The following is a 19,337-nucleotide window of genomic DNA, read 5'->3' as shown; positions in this document are numbered from 1 at the left end:
GGCAAAGAGGACTCAATGAGCAACTTGTCCCACCTGGTTCAGGTAGCCTAAGTCTGGGATTCCTAGGCAACTGCTATTGCTGATCTAGCCGTCACCTTTTAAGGGAAGCAATCATTTGGATCCTGGGTAGTTCCAGATGCAAATCAGGGGATCCTGGGGAGAGGTGGGGATTAACTGTTGCTTACAAATCCTTCTTTATTTATTTATTTATCACGGAACAAACCTAGTGACAGACAGGAATGTGAAGGTTTTCATCTTGTGTCAATAGGAAAAGATGGGCTGATTGTCTTCTGTGATTTTTATCTTCCAGGTCTTCCTGCAAAACCCTGCGCAGCTGTAAGTGTCAAAAGGGATTAGGGGGAATGGGAAGAACAGGACGAAGCAAAGACAGTGAGCAATTCTTTAAGCGACTTCAGTGTTTCCTTGCTTCGAGGTCATGACTGATCATTCGTACTAACTCTGATCATGCCCATCTCAAGCATCTCAATGGGCAGCACTTGTCAAAACACTTTGTAGCACTCAGGAGCACAAAAATGGACGTCCCATAAGGCACAATTTGCAGAGGGAACTACATAGTATTATTAAACTCAATCTGTAGCTGCAAACACTTCAGAGTAAGTTAACCGGCACACATAGTCCAGTAGTATTCTTCCTGATCAGATTATACTTCGATCAATTTGACAACTCATCTGAAAGACTGCTTTCTCATTCATATTCCCTCTTACCATGGAGAAGCTTTTATGTGCTTAAGTCAGAAAATGGGCTAGATCGCATTCATACTGAAATGACAGGCTGCCAACTGAAACAGTTTTACAGCATATGTCATACAACTTGCATAGTCTTTAAGTAACAATTACTTAATTTCCCTGTTTAACTGCCGTTACCCCAGAGAAACTACTGGCTTCCCTTTTGTGTTAAGTGGAGGAAATGACTAAAGCTGTTGCTCAAACTACTGATTTAGTTTTTTCACTCCCCAGTGCCCAGGCCAAATGTTTTTATGGCTATATAAATAATCTTTGCAATATTTAAATGAATGTTAAACTTTAACTTCAGTGATGGTAAGGAAGATTAGTTTTCTTTGCATGGATGGAGAATACTTTTGATTCAAAGGAACCATGTAAGTAACAATACTGCAAACAGTTGCTGAAAATCCCATGATGACCAGAGCCACCTGCATAATTCCTGCAGATGTTTCAAAAATCTTTAAAGTATGTAGTTATGTTTGCTGTCAGATTCTAGTCCTTGGCTTTGTCCATATAAATTGAGATTGTGGAACTCTTTTTTTTTTTTTTTTTAACAAAAACCATGTTTTTTACTTACGCTTCAACAGGTATCTAAATACTGAGACTGTCAGTGGGCACGTGCCCAAGCAGCCAGTTTAGAACTTTTATGTCTTGTCAGTAACTATCCTCTCTCCTTCTGATGTTGTTACAAAAGTTTTCTATTTTAAAACATGATTTGGAGTTGGGGCAGAGCAGAAGTCATACGTTTCTCACTATATTCTCCTCTGCCATTTTGCTACCATTTTTTGATGGTGTCATCTCCCCCGTCAGGCTACTCATCTAGAGCACTTCTGACCATCTGAATCTCATATTCATTGCTAGAATGGTCTATAAAAAAAATCGCACTTCAAAAAAAAAGTATTATTATTGTTGGATTTGAACAGTACATGGAGACAATGTAAACAAGATCCAAGAATAACTGCTGGAGAATGATGTTGGCTTCTCATCAGAGCTAGGTCATCTCATGTGCAATTCCACCTTGACAACTGAAAGTATCTGTTATGTCATCAGTATGCTTGTCATAACAATACAAGATGAAAATACTCACATCTTGAACTTCTTTATGTACTGGTCATCACAAATACTCCAGTTATTTTTTGCAGCAAAATCACTAAGAATGAACCATATTTTCAGCCCAGTTACACACAAACTGGCAAAGGGCAAAATGCTTTTTGCTAACAGCACCTTTAAAGTGGGCACCCATCTTTAAAAAAGTGATTCACCAAATGATGCAGGAAGAAAAGATGAATGCCCTTCCTTCTCCTTCCCTTTCAGCCCAGTTTGGGGTTGTAGTCCTGTATTTCTCATTTGCTGCTCCTTTTGATCAGCTCTGAACTGACAGCTTCCCTTTGGTGTTTTTAAAATTTCTCCGTTCATTACCCAATCCACCTGACCCTTAGATGATTAAGAGCTCATTAAATGGTAGAAAGTTCCTATGGGATTTTGTTCAGCCAAAGACCTAAGCCTCATCTAGAGAAGGAATACACCATGACATCTGAGTTTTATGGCCAAGAGCTGAAATCCCTGAGGTTCTGTCTCTTCGGCAGCACATGGCAGAGCCGCTTCAGAAACAAAGTTCAGTGGAAATGCAGAAATCAACTGCAAGGTCATTTGCACAGCCAGAGCTACCAGAAAAAGACAGTTGATCCTGAAAGGCTATAGCATTCCCAAGTTTGGGCAGTCTGCAACACATGCCAGAGATCAATTAAGAAATCCAGACACTAGCGTATTAGAGGACTCTGCAAGTGGAATTCTTTGAGAAATGCGTTTGTTGGAACCTTGAGAAAACTGACACATTTCCACAAAGCATTTATGTTGCAATGAACTGGAATTTACTAACAACAGGAAGAGCAAGTGGCTTTTTTAGGAACTCCTATCTTTATTGCATAATGCCTATTTTACTACCGTAGTAAATTTCAGTTTCTTGCCATCCTATTGCTTATTACAGCTAAACATCAATGATTTGGTTTTCAATGGTTATGGTTTTTAAGAAGAAAGAAAAATAAAGGCAAACCAGAAACTATTAATTCTGGGAAAGCGGACAGACAGAGATCATTAACGTTTAACGTACATATTGTACGTTATTTTACTCATCATCTGAATCCACATCACAGCAGTATCATTGCTGATAGCAGAAAGTAAACTTCAAGTAAGACTTGTGTTACTGTTTATAATTAAACTCAGCAACTGCATAGTGGTCTATCAGATATTTTCCTTCTCTTACTTTGAAAATGATAACAACCCAAACTAATTTGATTTTTCCATATTTGCAAATTTTATAATAGACTGAAATCCTGAGGGATTCCACAGCAGATGGATGACTGTGTTATTCTAATTACAACTACCTACGGGTTGAGAAAGCTGTCATTTTTTAAGATAATCAATTTCTCATTTCAAGAAACATGATAAACACCGAATATCTATGCATTGTACTGAATCCACTTGCATGAAAATTGTAGCTTCTCTTCATTAAAATTAAACAACTGTTAGAAACCATTTTTCAGTTCCTCAACCCCAAATTTCTTCAAGAGAATGGTGGATACACGCAATTACAAGTGCACGCTTCCTTTACTTAGACGTGCAGTCAGAAAAATGCATCTGAAATATAGATCACCTTCTTTCAATTCTTTAACTTTACCCAATTCAGAATAACATCTCTACTGTAAGAGCAGTTCCAGGATTTAGCTTAGAGAGCATTTACACACATGTATATGGGAAAAGACACTGTGAAATAACATGACATTCAATAATGAATTGATCTCCTTGGAAAAAATCTGATACTTCATACACATTAGCACAAAATCCTGGGAAACGAATACAAATCTGATCAATCATTATTCAAACAGTGAGAAACCTAATTTTAAGTAAACAAGGTCTGATAAAGATTTGAGCATGTTTTGTTCATCCCTTCTGCAGAAACATAGGAAGCGTAACACAGACTTGGAATGCAAAGCACACTCCCTGTCTTCACAGGAATGCCACACTGTATGTTTTACGATGTAGAAAAGAACCTGAAATGAGTATAAATTTAGCTGTACAATTGATTCGTACAATTAAGCCCTTTTACTATTTCAGAGTGGAGTAGGTCATAGGTTCAATTTTAGAGCCAGATTTTTGTTTCACTTTCATGTCAATCAGCATGAATTTTTTCTTCTAAACTAATTTCCCTGGACAACATTCATTGCTACACCTGACTGAAAAAAGCTGCTGTGATATCTTAGTAACTCTTATCCTACAAAACTTAAAAGAAAATCTTGATGAAACATGTGCTGTTTGCCTGAGCAACACACTTTCCCGGACTGGAGAACTCATCACAAAAAAGCATCTGTGATAATGCTGCTGCTGACAGGGAAAGAAAGCATTAAGACAACACCAGCCCTTTGCCTGCATTTCACGAGTTTCTTACCACCAGACTACTGACTATCCTTGAGAAGGCTTCTCACTCTCCCATTTCCAAGCTTGCCTTCATTAAAGCACATGGAATATCAAAAGCATTTGCAAATGAAAACTGTTCATCAGCCAACCCTTTACATTACTGAACTTATTTGAGAACTGAGCAGGCAAACTTACCCAGCTTTAATGTCCAATAGTGCCTGTATAAGACTGAATGAAAAAAGTATTCAGAAAATACAGAAAGGAATGTCGTACAGACTGGGCTGGTTTACCATGGAAAGTAAATCTGCCAAGCTCAGGAAAATCAAGAACTGAGGCTTTTACTATTGAATGTTTGTTTTGTCTCTGTACCTACTCTCTGAGACTTTCCAGTCTAAAAAATTAAATTAATGTATGCAATTGCCACAGGATTTTAAAACCTGGTGTTTCTTCAAAATTGGCACTAAATTTTAGATAAATAATGCAGTGCTGTTGCCACCTCCACATAATCAATGGTTCATGGTGAAATCACACATCAATGAAGTAGAAGATCCAGGTTCAACCTTCCTGAACGTGTTTAAATCCTAGCTTTGAAAAAAAGGTTGAGAAGAGTGGATTGAAACTAAGGTACTGGACATCTAAGTGAACAGAGTATGGACTACTACTTCCCTTCATTAGACTTCTTCCACACTGGATGGAAGCACTGAGCCATTATGATGATTAAGAAACAGCAGGATGCTGTCTTCACTGGGGAGGGCATCCACTTGGAGGTTGCACAGTTAGATGTCAGTTCCTCTATTCAAACCAAGCTGGTTTTCCTGTTTTTCTAACAGGAAATGCTAAGATAACCCTGAAAAGTTAGCCCTGAGGGCTATACCGTTCTCTAAAGAAATGCAAGATAGGCGTTGCCCAAGACAGAAAGAAAACTACACCTGGGCCTTCCACGTCACTGGAGAATGCGTGATACTTTGAACTGTGACCTAAAAAGAGAGATGTACCCAAAGGAGCAAGAGGGGCAGTCTAGGCATCTGTGAATCATTTATGTCATGAAGACATTATGCGTGCTTTTAAAGAAACTATAAAAATCATCATTTGAATTGGCAAATGTCAGAAACATGTAAATAGCAAGTCTTACGAGTCCATGAAAATATTTTTGTTGCTCATTATTCCTCCTGAGAAGCTGAAAAGTAAGTGACAAACTAATGCAGGACAACAAAAGAACCTTTTACGATTTTTTAAGGAAAAATAAAATAGTGACAGAAAGAACTGTCACTTCAGCAACTCTCTTCATTAAGCAAAGAGAGAGATTCTCAAATAAAATTAAGAGTATTCTGTTAGCAAGCTTTCAGAGGTAAAGGCCACTATATAAAAGTAAGAGATCCTTTAAATTACTAAAGAGGTTTTATGCTCTGAAACTTCAAAGTCAAGTCTGAAGTCTCCAAGGATACTACGTTTGCATCCTGTGGATGTGAGAATAAAATAGCAGTATGAATAACAGGCTTTCCCCAAACCAGGCTTGGTTCTCCAGAGTTAGCAGCAAAGTACTCTAAATGACGGAACTACAACCTAAGAGAAAAGTCCTGGACAGACAGTAAAGAATGAAAGAGCATTTTCCAACAGATACTAACAATGTTTCTACATCTTCTAATTTTGCAAGTGCTTCAAAATATTAAAATGTACTACCTTACACGCAGAATAAACAAACTTGATGATTCATCCTTTATTCCTGGCTGTAAGCACAACATCTGTTCAAAACTAACACTCAGATGACTCTGCCAACAACAGTAGTTCTTTAATACATATCCTTTAATGCAATATAAATTGTATACCTTTGGGTTGATTATATATTATGGGGTTTTCAAAAGGTGAGCCAGATTGCTTACACCATCTTAAACATTCATGCCACCAGCTTTGCAAATCACTCTATAATAGGTGTCAACAAATACTTCAGATCACACCCTCACCTGCTCTGCATCTCCTTCTCTCCATCACACATACAGAAATGTGAAAGCCCATCACTAGTAATTATCTGTACTGTTTGCTCAAGCATATCATCTTTTGCTCCAAAGCGAAGTATTTCCCACCAGTTAAGTAATGAATTTCTGAGTTGTTAAAGAACATTTTAAACAACCCCCAAAATGTTACAGACAGATGCATTTAAAAGGGCAGTAATTTAAATATGAAGAGGCTGCATGGCAATAAATTATTAGGAAACTAACCTTTATAGTTTCCCGTGCCGAAATAACAATCCGATCGGCTTTCAGAAAGATGGGACACAAATGTTTCAATTAATTCTGCCAAAACTGCAAAAAGTAAAAACCCATTAAAACATTAGAGACAATGAACAAAATGTGGAACTACATTACCTAACAGAATGACGATATGTGAGAAACTAAAGCTGAGTGAATTTCTGCGTGTTTATTCATGGTTTTATGGGGGAACAATTCAAAGCATGCATTGCACTTTTCCATTTCTAACACCATTCCAAACTTAAATTAAATTTTAATAGCTTTACTGAGAACATAGTCACTGTAAACGGAAAGAGAATCCCATATTATCTTTATATCCTCCAAGGATTACTTCAGAATTTGTTACACAGTTTCAATATGAAATGAAAATTAACTATAATTAAACTACAATATCTTACCGTATTTGTCTGTGTATGTAGACAGGACAGAAAAGAAAAAAAAAAAAAAAGGGAAAATACCCAACAACCTCCACACAACAAAAAACCCACACACCATCCCAAAATGATGTTAACAGAAGTTTTAGGGCTGTTTCAAAAAAATACAATATAAACCCATCTATGCCATCACAAGATAAAAAATATTCACTTAAAATTAAGTAACAGGAGCATTTCCTTTGGGAAATTCTGTATTTTATGATGACCACAATGTTCTTACTCAGTTCTTGCCATGCAGCTTTGAGTCTGCAAATATTGCATAGGTGAGATGTTGACATCTGGCCACCGTGTAGGAAATCGTAACTCCCACCTTAACAGGATGTTAGCCAGGAAGTTAGCGAGAACTCTCAATGACAAATCATTAGCAAAACCTATTCCCAGTTCCTCAGTTCTGCTAGTTCGAGGCTACTGCAGCTGAGCACACTGCCACCTTACAGACTGAAACCAAGGAGACAAGCCAGCCTTTACACAGACTGCATGGAGGAAGCCCACGCTGACATGAGCCATGTTGAGAATTTCAGATAGCAGCAATTAACATTTTTTTATCAGTAAATACTACCCTAAAACAGCTGTTGTTGTCATGATAAATGGGATTTAAAGAACAGAGACGTAACCTTCTCTTCACAATAACACAAAGCAAGGGAGCGTACTTAAAGAGTGACGAGTGCTGCCACCCATGGGATCTCCTGCCTTAAGCCTGCACCTGACCATTTCTGCAGTGGGACGGCATTTCAGCAGCACTGACGCTTCAGCCCCTAGTCACCTACTCCTGCACGTAACTCCATGCACCCACAGGTGGTTTGGCTGTTTGTAGACCCAATAATTGCACTAAACCCTTTTAGTGGCTAGCTGTACGAACAGCCGTAGCAGCACAAGTAGGGCATAAGAATCTGTGGTGGTGGTGGTAACAGAGAAAGCTAGAAAATTCTTGAACTAGCCTTGCTGACAGGAAACTAACACGGAAGGAGACCGCCCTGCAAGCCACTTCATGGGTGCGGAGGAGGAAGACGGAACCTCCACCCACAGTCTGATGCTTGTTATGCCAGAAAAACAATGAAGAAAAAGATATCATAAAGACAATTAACACTCCTTCCAACCATTTTAAACAAACATGCGGACATTAAATCATGATTTTTTTTTCTTGATTAGTTGTCTCAAACATTTACAGAAATTCATTTACACTTAATGAGTCCAAAAAAAGTTTTTAAAGGGTTGAGTTTTGGTGATACTGTGTTCATGGGTAGGGCAAAAGGGAAAAGATGTTTCACTACCACAGCTAAACACAGATTTACAGTTAGAGTAGCCGACTCCCAACAGTGACAAAATTAATTCTGCATTGTAAAGGACTACTAAATCAAACCAAAAAAATTACATGTCTAATTTATATTCTTCTGCATTTTCATGGAGAGAAGAAACTGCTAATTAAACATAATATAGCTATTTTTAATCATGGTTAATAAACCACATGGGGCTAGCAAAAGGCAATTGATTTTATACAAGAGCAACAGTGTATTCATTTTGTGAGAATAAACAATCTCACTAATCTTCACTAACACACTTAGTGGAATTTGGTCCACAAACAATGTCAAAAATATTCATGTCAAATGAGAAAAGTTGTCTATACCTGGAGCTTTAGACAGCAAAAAGCAGAATTAAACTTAAAATTTATAACTAGCTAGATGTTTACTGTATGACTATTAGTACTGTGATTACTGAAATATGCCATACTATAATAACAAACAGGAACTATGTTAAAAAAGACTAAAATACCACTTAATTCATAAAGTTTAAAACCAAGCCAGAATGTTGTACTTATCTTCTGTTTTTGTTGGAAGGCATCCACACACTTGACCTAGCAGTCAAATATTTCAGTTCAGTGCTTGAGTTAATGGGAGAAGTGACAGCTCAACTGCTAAGTAATTTTTTGAAACTCAAGCACTAAATTGATTTCCACCATTTGAAAGTATTTCTCTAAGTGCCTATCAGGATCTCTGAAAAGCTTTTAACCAAGTTGGAGAGAGGAAGACACGTGTAAGAGTTTATCAAAACAAATTTGGTTAGCATACAAACAGAGGGTTTTCACAGGACATTGTCTCTTCCAAAAGAACATCCATGTGAAATGACAAGTAGTTGTTTTAATTTTTGTCTTTTAATGCTACACCATTTAGCTGCCATTTGGACACTCTCTGAAAAATCTTCATAAAGGTGGACACTGACTCAGTGATCTCCCATTTAACTGGAAAAGTAGACACGACTAATTTAGGAGGATTTGCCTCAAGTAGTTGATTTGCCTGTTTCTCTTCCTGTCAAAGCCTAGATGCCAATGCACAGAAAGCTCTTATCTAGATGTACTAAAGGTGCTTCAGGGAGGCCACAAGCATTGCAAAGAGCAGTCCAAAAGAGGCCAAGACTTAACCTGATCAGGGGCTCGATCCATGGTTCTCTAGCTAACCTAAGTGACCCAAAGACATATGCAAAGATGCTAAACAACTAGCACCTATATCCCTAAAATCCACAGTTCTGTGGAACCTTTATAGAAGGAATGACTAGAAGAATGCCTTTGTCTTAGCTTGTTGTGCTTACAACAACAGAATGTAGAAGCTGGATGTCTACAATACAATCTGTTTTTAGATGATCAAGAAAAATCCCACACATTCAGTCCTGCCACACGAAAAGACATGCATGCCTGAGGAAGGTTTGCATCTCCTTTCAGTGGTTCAGTAAAGCCATTCAAAACTGGATCTTGATGTTTGACCACGGACATAACTTAAAAGCTACAGTCAGAGGTGATGCTTTAGCAGAGAATATACCAATCTAGGGATGAAGACGGACATTCCCAAAGGTAATGCAATACCACAGAATTTAGCACAAAACCACTGACCAAGTCAATGGGATGGTAATCAACACGAGAAAAGTCAATTAGAGATACTGATCCTACACAGTATGCTCAAGAATTTTCTGATAAGAGTTCAAGCAGGTTCTATAGATTTACCATCTGGTATACTGACACCAGATCACAAAATATTTTAAATATCAATACACGCTACACTATACAGTCATTGAACCCAACGTCGCCTTTGCTGATTAAGTTCTGGTTCAACTGCTGTTAATCTTAGTCTCCCTTCGAAAGGGCCCAGTGCAAGAAGCATAACTACGCATTTTTGTTCTGTAATCCTTGGAGTTTGGTCCATCTGTAACTGAAAAGAAAGTTTTAATTTCTTAGGATCTGAACTGAAGCCTCTCAGTCCTCTGAAATCTGGGAGAGCTTCACACACTGCAAAAGCTACATGGCAGCACGGCTGTCCCTCGTAAAATAATTTCAATGAACACGACGTTGTCTCAAACCACACAGCTAGCAGTATTTTGCTGCTTCTGAAATATCTCCAAGCAGATATGCATCATGTGAACAGCTTTGCATTCACCTTAAATTATCAGTACTTACACTTAGCTTATAATATTACTGTTCTTTTGCAGCGTGATTTTATTTGTTTAGCATTTCATTACGCTATTCTATTTTCATACTTTATTTTTTTGTGCGGTTTGTGAAAGCACTTGCTCAAGTCCATGTGAGGCTTAACAACAATTCCATGGATACTTTCTTGATGACATTTACTTCCAGTTCCATCTCAGCTGGAAACAGTTATTCAGAGGCAAGCATACTTTTTTGCTTTGGGTTAGCAAATCTTAATGACTCCATAATTCCTCATTCTAGCTTCTAGTACCTCCAATAAAGTTACAGAAAACAACTCACACAGGTTTTGAGGCTGTGAGTGGATAACCATAAAGCACAAAAGGCAAGACTTTTCTTTCTTTTTGTAAGCCACCTACCTTAAATCTATGTTCTGGTTTTTGTAAAAATACAGTTTTTCAACAAGCAGGAAGACAGACTAAAATTTTCAACAAAAATTTCATATAATCCAAGAAGATATCATTCTAGAAAATATGCTGCATTCAAATAAAGTTGATTTTACAAAGCTTAAATTATTTGTACTTCACATTATTTGACATAAAAAACCCCTTCACTGAACTACCAGATCAGTCATGCAAGAAAAGTAAATATACCATTTTGCTAGAAAAATCTAGGTTTTTTTTATTACTACTCTTCAATTTATTTTTCTTATACTAGCAGAAACTCATATAAAATACATTCATCTGTTTCTGAATGGTTATGAATCTCTACCTGTTCACCCTTTTATGTCTAAATACATGCATTTGTAGACGTTTACAATATAATGTATAAGTGCATATATGCATTATACACAAATACATACGCATTCTGTCTACACACACATTCTTCCAAATGGAAGGCAAAAGCTCTGATTAATTTACAGTCACCTAAGACTATAGACTCAAGCTTGTTTCAAATAAGCAATAAGAACAGAATGCTCTGAGAATTTAGAAACATTCAATAACTATTGATTTTAAACACATTATGTAAATGAAAAATTTCTTAACTATTTTAATATTAAATCAGTTCCTGTATAAATGACTTCCTTAAGACTTCTGAAACCACACTATAACTTTTATATTGCTGTTTAGTTTGACATAAAATTCAGATCTTTTATGTAAAACACATGCTGGTTTACTTTGATCCCATATAGAAGATATTTCATCTGTCTTCACTGTCAGTTGTATTAATTGCTTACCTAAGCAATTTCTGAACACCTAGCTTCTTTATTGCTAAACAAGTTCATATGATATTAAAAGTGAATTCTGAGGTCTGATTTCTGATGATTTATGTCATATGGGTGATTGCCATTTTTGTTTTGGACGGTTTCTTGTTTTAATTGATCTATACCAATGGTCCTTCATGAGCTCACTCTTCACTAGAAAATACACATGAAAATGAAGAAAAACCTGAATGAGTCGGTTCTTTGATGTTTAGTATGGCTTAATTCTGAAATTTTTTACTGAAATTGGCCATTAATACAATTTCCCCACCAGCCTTAAAGTCATTCACTGATCTTTGGGAAATGTCTGGTTTTTCTCAGCCTCTCTGTCGTTTTCTCAGCATCTCCATAATGGATCCTTTAGAGATATGAAACAGAGACTTATATTTGAGCCCTCTTTCTGTGTCAAATTTCACTGAAAACAGTCAACACAGAGTGATGATGGCCATAAGGAGACAAAAATAGGACATGAGGCATAAGCCTGGTTTTCTCAGGAAAATCCCACTGAAATAGGTCTCATAATCAACACAAAATTATGACTACTTGTAAAGATAATGTAATCCTCATTGAAACTTTAAAGAACGGTTGCCTACTAGTGGCCTTCTGTTTGCTTGCTTTAACTCCATAGGCCATACTTACTTGTTCCACTGATGATACCTGGCTTGGCTTTCATGACTTTGCAGAACTGTTTTCTACAAATTTCTGTCCACCCAGTTTGCTTCTTTGGACTTTTTAAGAGTGATAAGAGCTTGTCAAGATCTTTATCTAGAAGAAATGAAAAATGAGTGTTATTCTGTAGTGATAGACTTGGCTCATTTTTTCTTCTTCCTTTTTTTTTTTTCCTCTTTTGTTTCTTTTAAACTTACCACGTAAGTAATAAGAAGCTATTAGTTAGAGTACCCCAGAGACAAGTAGACGCATTCAGAAACTAGAAACTATTCCAGTGGAAAACAGGAAAGTCAGACACACTTGAGAGCCCTGACATTGCCTGGTATTTTTGGCAGACCTCATACATTTGGAACAAATGACTAAATAAATATCCCTTATCCTACGACAACTAAACTGGAGAAGAAGTATTAATGCTGACGACATTCTGCTTGATACAGAACAGAAATATTCATTCTACTTACTGCTGTGTTTTGAACATTTAAGACATTACTGAGGCACATTTTATAACTCCACTACAGTTATTACTTCCCTGTCCTGAAATGATGACAACTGGAAAGACATTTTAAAGCAAGTAGTTTGGTATTTCCATGTAATTTCACCACTCTGAGAATCTAAAACAGAAAAGATAGGCAAAGATCCTCCACCAAGTATCACTGGTTTAATAATAAAACCGTGAGGTGGCAGCACCACTTTGCAGAACATGAAACGAAGCGCAATAAGACAGCAATGTAACAGTGTTCCACAGAAAATTTCTGCTTCTTTCTGCAAGCAGGTTTCCCTCAGATGCTTCCACTACGGACAGATATTATGGCACACATGTGTATGCCTTCAGGTTGCGAGGCAAATCTATTGATTAAATCTGGTGAAAACACACTGGGCTGCCCATGCTACAAGAAGTCTTAGAATACCTTTGCTGGTAATCTCCAGCGTTTCCCAAATTTAGCACAAGGACTTAAAACTGGGACAAAAGGTTGCACTAAAAGTATACTTTTGCTGTCACTGAAATGTCACCTTGCAAGTTTTGTATTAGTATTTAGAGAAGCTTAGAATTTTAAATTGAGTTATCTGAAGCATCTAGGTGCACCCCACATGCTTCAGCCCAGGGCCACAGGCTCTTTGTTGTTGCTGTCAGAGGCTGCAACAATACAATTCAGGCATTTTCTAACTTCTGATTGCTTGACTTTTTACCTAAGCACATTAAAACACAGTCTTTTGGTACAACTGTTATATGAAGAACAAATGTATCAGATAACGTTTTTCATTATATGTTCAGCTTGCTTACAAAAACAAAATTGCAGGACTGTTTACAAAAAGATCTTTATGACAGATTCCTTTTAAATGCAAAGAATGTATTTCAAATATTGCTCCTTACTGTTACTTTTACCTTGTTATTAAAGACACATTCTCTCTTTACAATAGGGAGACGTACCTTCAAAATTAAAATTGCCATCGATGCAATGACAAAAGGACAGTAAGTATGTTCTCTTCTCTCTTGGCTAAAGTGATTTATTTTTCCCTCTATTTCCTACTAAGTTAGAGGAAATTACACATACTTTATAAATTTTCTAGAATAAAATATCACAGGCTGAGGTAGTAAATTTCACAACCAGCTGAGTCTCAGAGAGGTTTGAAAACAGAAGAACCATAGCGACAAATGTAGAACCAGCATGTGTAATCCTACATGAAAATGTTAAGTTGGCTTTCAACAATATGATGTCTGTACTTCAAGCCTTAAGAATTTTTTCTTTAAATCAAACGTCTTCTGCAACAAAAATGTCTACCTCGGATTTCACCCTGAACAATCAATATTCGAAAACTACCACAACACATGATGACATGGCACACTGAATAATGTATGCAAGGTAGCAATTAAAAGAATGCATACATATGCTTTAGCAAATCAAAAAAGAAATACTTTCTTTCCACATGCAAGATTTGTTAAAAAATGCTAACATATTAGGAAGGACCAAATTCTGACCAAATTCTATTTTTCTGAAGGCAGAACAAATCTCAAGTTCAAATGTTAAGTCTTTTTGGAACGTAATTTTATGTAAGATAAAACTCATCAAAGTCATTTTTTCCAGCAGAAATTCCTGAACCTACAAAATGGAAATAATTAGAATGCCTCCCCTCATGTAACCTGGATCTCAGCATACCTGATGCTGCTACGAAATATCTTCTGGTCAACTTCAGGGGTAAAAATAAAGGTGGTATCTGTAATAAGGTGAATGCACATGCGCTCGTTCCAGCTGTGCACAGTCCCTTTGCTATGCGACTATGCAGTTCCCATCACTGTCAAAGGATCCTAGCCTATACTACTACTACTTATTCACTAAGGTGATGAAGGTTCTTCACACCTTCCAAACTCTCCTTAGTTCTGTTTCTTCACTTTGGAAAAAAAAAAAAACACTATAGAAACAAATTCTGTCATGACAAGAGACTTCTGATTAAAGATTCAACAACTATTTGAACCAATCTACAGCTATTAGGAATACTTGCTATTTCTTTAGAATATTTCAGTATTCAGTTTTCCAATAAAACTTCATTGTTTCCACAAACAAAATACTATTTTCAAATTATCTTATTCTTTTAAGATAATTAGAATATTTTCAATAGACTTATGATACTGCATGTAATTTTTTTTAAGCTGGTCTAAAGACCTTAATGATTCATAATCGGTAAACTGTATCACTGTCACTGGAATTTATTATATGATATATAGTGTTTTTTAAAAAAGCTGATTATAACTTATTATAATAATTACTCCAAATTAACTAACACAAAATGGTATCCTGGGGTGCATTAAGAGGAGTGTGGCCAGTAGGTCGAGGGAGGTTCTCCTCCCCCTCTACTCTGCCCTAGTGAGGGCCCACCTGGAGTACCGTGTCCAGTTCTGGGCTCCCCAGTTCAAGAAAGATGAGGAGCTACTGGAGAGAGTCCAGCGGAGGGCTACAAAGATGATGAGGGGACTGGAGCATCTCTCCTACGAGGAAAGGCTGAGGGAGCTGGGCTTGTTCAGCCTGAAGAAGAGAAGGCTGAGAGGGGACTTTATAAATGCTTATAAATATCTCAAGGGTGGGTGCCAGGAGGACGGGGCCAAGCTCTTTTCAGTGGTGCCCAGCAACAGGACAAGGGGCAACGGGCACAAAATGAAGCACAGGAAGTTCTGTCTGAACATGAGGAAGAACTTTTTCACTCTGAGGGTGACAGAGCCCTGGAACAGGCTGCCCAGGGAGATTGTGGAGTCTCCTTCTCTGGAGATATTCAAAAGCCACCTGGATGAGTTCCTGTACAGCCTGCTGTAGGTGAGCCTGCTTCGGCAGGAGGGTTGGACTAGATGACCCACAGAGGTCCCTTCCAACCCCTACCATTCTGTGATTCTGTGAAATTCCTTTGTCATCTTCTAATAACTAAATCTACAGTACCTTTCCAAATAACATGCACTGATGGTTAGAACAGCTTACGTGAGTATGAAAATTTAATGTGAAGGATTTACTCTTACGGTATTATCAGCAGGATTTCTAGTTCTTTCATTGCCCTTTTCTGCTATTTCTATAACAGGTGAAGGCTGAAGAAAATCTTAGAACTGCAAAGCAACACTCCTCTACAAGTTAAATAGTTATTTTACCTCCTAAAGGATTGCAGTAATTCAGTTTGGCAGATGAGGATCAGAGACTACAAGCTGAGATTTAATCAGTCCATTTACCAAACAAAGACCAGGGTGAAATTTCGATTCCTCTGAATGAAATAAAACTACTAAAAAAAAAATCCCCCGATAATTTCAAGAATGTAGGACTTGTAGACTGTGGTCCATCTATCTCTGCTGCCTCCTGCTGGCTTCTTGATTTAACCCCTATTTTTCTTTGCACAGTTTATGTCTCTAATATTCTTCCTCTCCTGCAGGTTTTACAAAATTAAATCTTTATTTTTTGATTGCTGAAATGCACACATACTAGTATCTAGCAGTGTCAATGCATCAAAAATTGTACTGATTAAACATGTAACCTTTTACAATGTTAATTTATGCTCCAACAATAGGATAAGGAAATGAAGATCACGGTATTACAGACTTTTCTGAAATTTTGCTGAAGACCACAGACCACTGTATTTGCCTTAAGGTTCCTCTGGGAAGGCAGTCTTTAACAAAAAAAGAACTTAAGCAACTTCAAATACGTACCAAATACAACTAATGCAGATATGTGCATGCAAGTCTGCAAAGTCTAGAGAAGAGACAAAATCCAAGAGTAAATACTCTCTATAAAATATGAACTAAGTAGTTATCACAACTGCCAAGTCAATGCTGGATTTCCATTTCTGTCACGAGAACAGAAACAGGCAAGCAACCTCCCAAAAACAAAAACTCATTTTTACATAATAATGGATTTTTCTTCCCGAGTTAAGGAGGATACAAGTCTTAGGATTCTCAGAGAGCTCACTGGAATGTTCAAACTCAAATGACAGAGAAACAAGCGCAAGATCCATGCAACCAAGACACTATAGCACAACCACATATTTAATATATCCATTACATACTGTCACTGGTATCATACTGTGGCAACTCACAGTATCTTTTTTTCTGCCACCTAAACCATTCACTTCACAGCTTGTCATTACACACTGACTATCACTTCCTCCAGCAGGTCATCACAGTACAAAACAAGTGAACCTTGGGGGGTTTTCTGAATGAAAATTGCTTCCAAAAAGCTCATGACACCACATAAATGCCGAATAACTTAGTACTCAACTAGAACTTGCCCAACAGTATTACTACGTAGCTGGAACTCCCACCACAACACAGTCCTGGGCTACGCATATTGCTTGTTACTGAGGGTAGACTTTCACACTATGACTAGAGGTGTTCTAAACAAATGCCAATGCCAAAAGCGAAACGTCCTGCTCTTATTTATTCTCTTTTCTGGTACTTCCCTGACTGGGTTCACTAGTTATCCTAGATTAATGATGCAAATTATTTTTTCTTCTGGGAGAAATGCCAGAACTGCTGATGGAGGTGAAGGATAGAAGGTGAAAGAACAGAGGAGGAAAAAAAGCAACCAGCAATAGAAAGAAAACAAAAAGTGAGGAAGGAAACCAGTAAGACCTTCCTCTTTGGATGACAGTGAGCTTTTAAATATGCTCAATCATAACAAGTAATCATAACCTAACAGTGTGATTGAAGAGCAGCTTATGTCAATTTAATTAATCTGCTGCAGTCCTGCCTTCTTTCTCTCACATGTGGTTATATTTTGCCATCACATCTCTTCCTTTGTGCTAGCACTGGTTGCTTTGTGAAGCCTTGTAAAAAAAAATAACCACGTTTACTATTTTATGAAGCTATGGAACTGCACTATAAATAACCTACAGTTATCTGCATGTATGAAATCTGAACTACCACACCATAACATTCTGCATGTTTAAACTAATCTCATTCCCTAAAAGATGCTGCTTTATAATTCTTTAAATAATTATTCAGCTAACTTTTGTCTAAAGTGGGTAAGACTCAGGAGAATTCATGTTTCAGTAAACATCAGAAATGCCATAAGCCCTTTCTCATCTGATTGTGTTTTGTGATAAATGTGGTTTTATGTGACTAAGAAGCTCAAATCTGTAAATCCATGTGTATCTTATTCAAAACCAGAGATAATAAAAAACCTGACTATATTACATTTGACCACTACATGAAAAAAAATCCATGTAAGGACATATATTTTAGGAAAGCCTATGTACATTTCTGATAGACCTGTCTACTTATTTCTCTTTCCTCTTTCATTAATTGAGTGGACTTCTTAAAGAGTGGAAGACAACAGGTTCATACATGAATACTGAGCAAAAAATAAAAAGGACTACAAGTCAAAGAAGTGCAGGTGATGAAGATATATGTATGAAATTATAAGCGATAACATGAAGCTCATGCAGCTGGTTCTTTGACAGAGAAAGTTAAAAAAAAAAATTAAGAGAGACTGCTAGTTTCAGGCAGATATCAAAAAACAAAAAAAACCCCACAGCTGAAAAGATATCTGATGTAAAAAACCCAAAAAACCCACAAACCAGAAACATGGCAGCACGTTCCCATTCAAGTTAGAGTATAAAGCAAAGAACTCAAAGAACAGTGGCTGAGATAAAACATCAAAAGACTTTAAGAACGTTATCACAGAAGATTTTTTGTAGCAATTCTGGACTGTAAAAGTCAGGAAGAGAGTAAGATTAATCAATGATGGGGTGCCTATGTATATGGAAATGCTATGCAGTGAATGTGTCATTGCAGGACAATTACGGACACTATTCTTCAGTCACACTCATCACCAACTGTCACAACTGCAGAGCTAGGCGAAGAAAAGGAAAACAGGTCTTCTGTGAAAACAAAAGAGTGAATATTACAGTTTAATACAGTTCTAAAAAGCTTAACTTTTAATAACCTATAGTATAGTTAATATTACCAGTAAAAAACCCATTATTTTTAATAGCTGTAGCCTGAATAACCAAGGACTATATCACTCTCTGAAAACCACTTAATAGTTCTTCCTCAAATTATCTTCCTGAAATACTAGTTGAACAATTAAGACAAAAGAAAAGCAACAGGGTATCTTGCTGCAGTGTAAACAGGTGGAAATGGCATAATTAATTAGTGCATGTATATAATGATCCACATAAATCATTTGAAGCTTCACTATAAATTATCTTTGACAGAAGTGAACCATTAATATACTGCCATCCAATAGTTTTCCAACTCTAAATATTGGCTGAAATTATTAACGCATATTACTACACAACCCATCAGGTTTATTTTTCCATATATCCTTTCCTATGGACAGACATACCATACGGGCGAAAGCCTAGCATCTGCAAAAACAGGGTAGATATTTGTGAAGAGCAATGCACTATGGATTTTCCCCAAATATAAACATACTTTTTGGGTGACCCTGCCCATTCAAAGTGTCATCATGAAATGGACGAATTACTCCTCCGCTCCAACATAGTTACTAATTTTGCCAGCATCAATTATGATAGCTTCATTTTCAATCCAGTGAGGCAAAATATCCAGTTGCCAGTGTTTGTGAACCCTACATCAGCACAGCATAATAGCAAGCGTGTGAAAAAAAGTTCTCTAAGATGCAGCCTTCAGGCCTTGCTACTGGAAACAAGTTCCAGTCACTTTGCAGAGTT

General features: G+C 37.1%; 1 protein-coding gene across 4 annotated transcripts in view; it reads right to left on the bottom strand.

Moving 5' to 3' along the window:
* Window positions 1-19,337, bottom strand: part of TBC1D32 (TBC1 domain family member 32) — an 87,704-nt gene that overhangs the window by 13,391 nt on the left and 54,976 nt on the right. For all 4 annotated transcript variants that reach the window (XM_075414146.1, XM_075414147.1, XM_075414149.1 and 1 more), the window contains 2 exons: window positions 12,147-12,272; window positions 6,374-6,457 (listed from right to left, as the gene is read on the bottom strand). In XM_075414146.1, coding sequence (XP_075270261.1) covers window positions 6,374-6,457; window positions 12,147-12,272 — 210 coding nt within the window. The remainder of the gene's footprint in view (window positions 1-6,373; window positions 6,458-12,146; window positions 12,273-19,337) is intronic.

Source organism: Opisthocomus hoazin, chromosome 2 (genome assembly GCF_030867145.1).
Source record: "Opisthocomus hoazin isolate bOpiHoa1 chromosome 2, bOpiHoa1.hap1, whole genome shotgun sequence".
NCBI classification, from domain to species: Eukaryota; Metazoa; Chordata; class Aves; order Opisthocomiformes; family Opisthocomidae; genus Opisthocomus; species Opisthocomus hoazin.
This window is presented reverse-complemented; position numbering and strand designations above follow the sequence as displayed.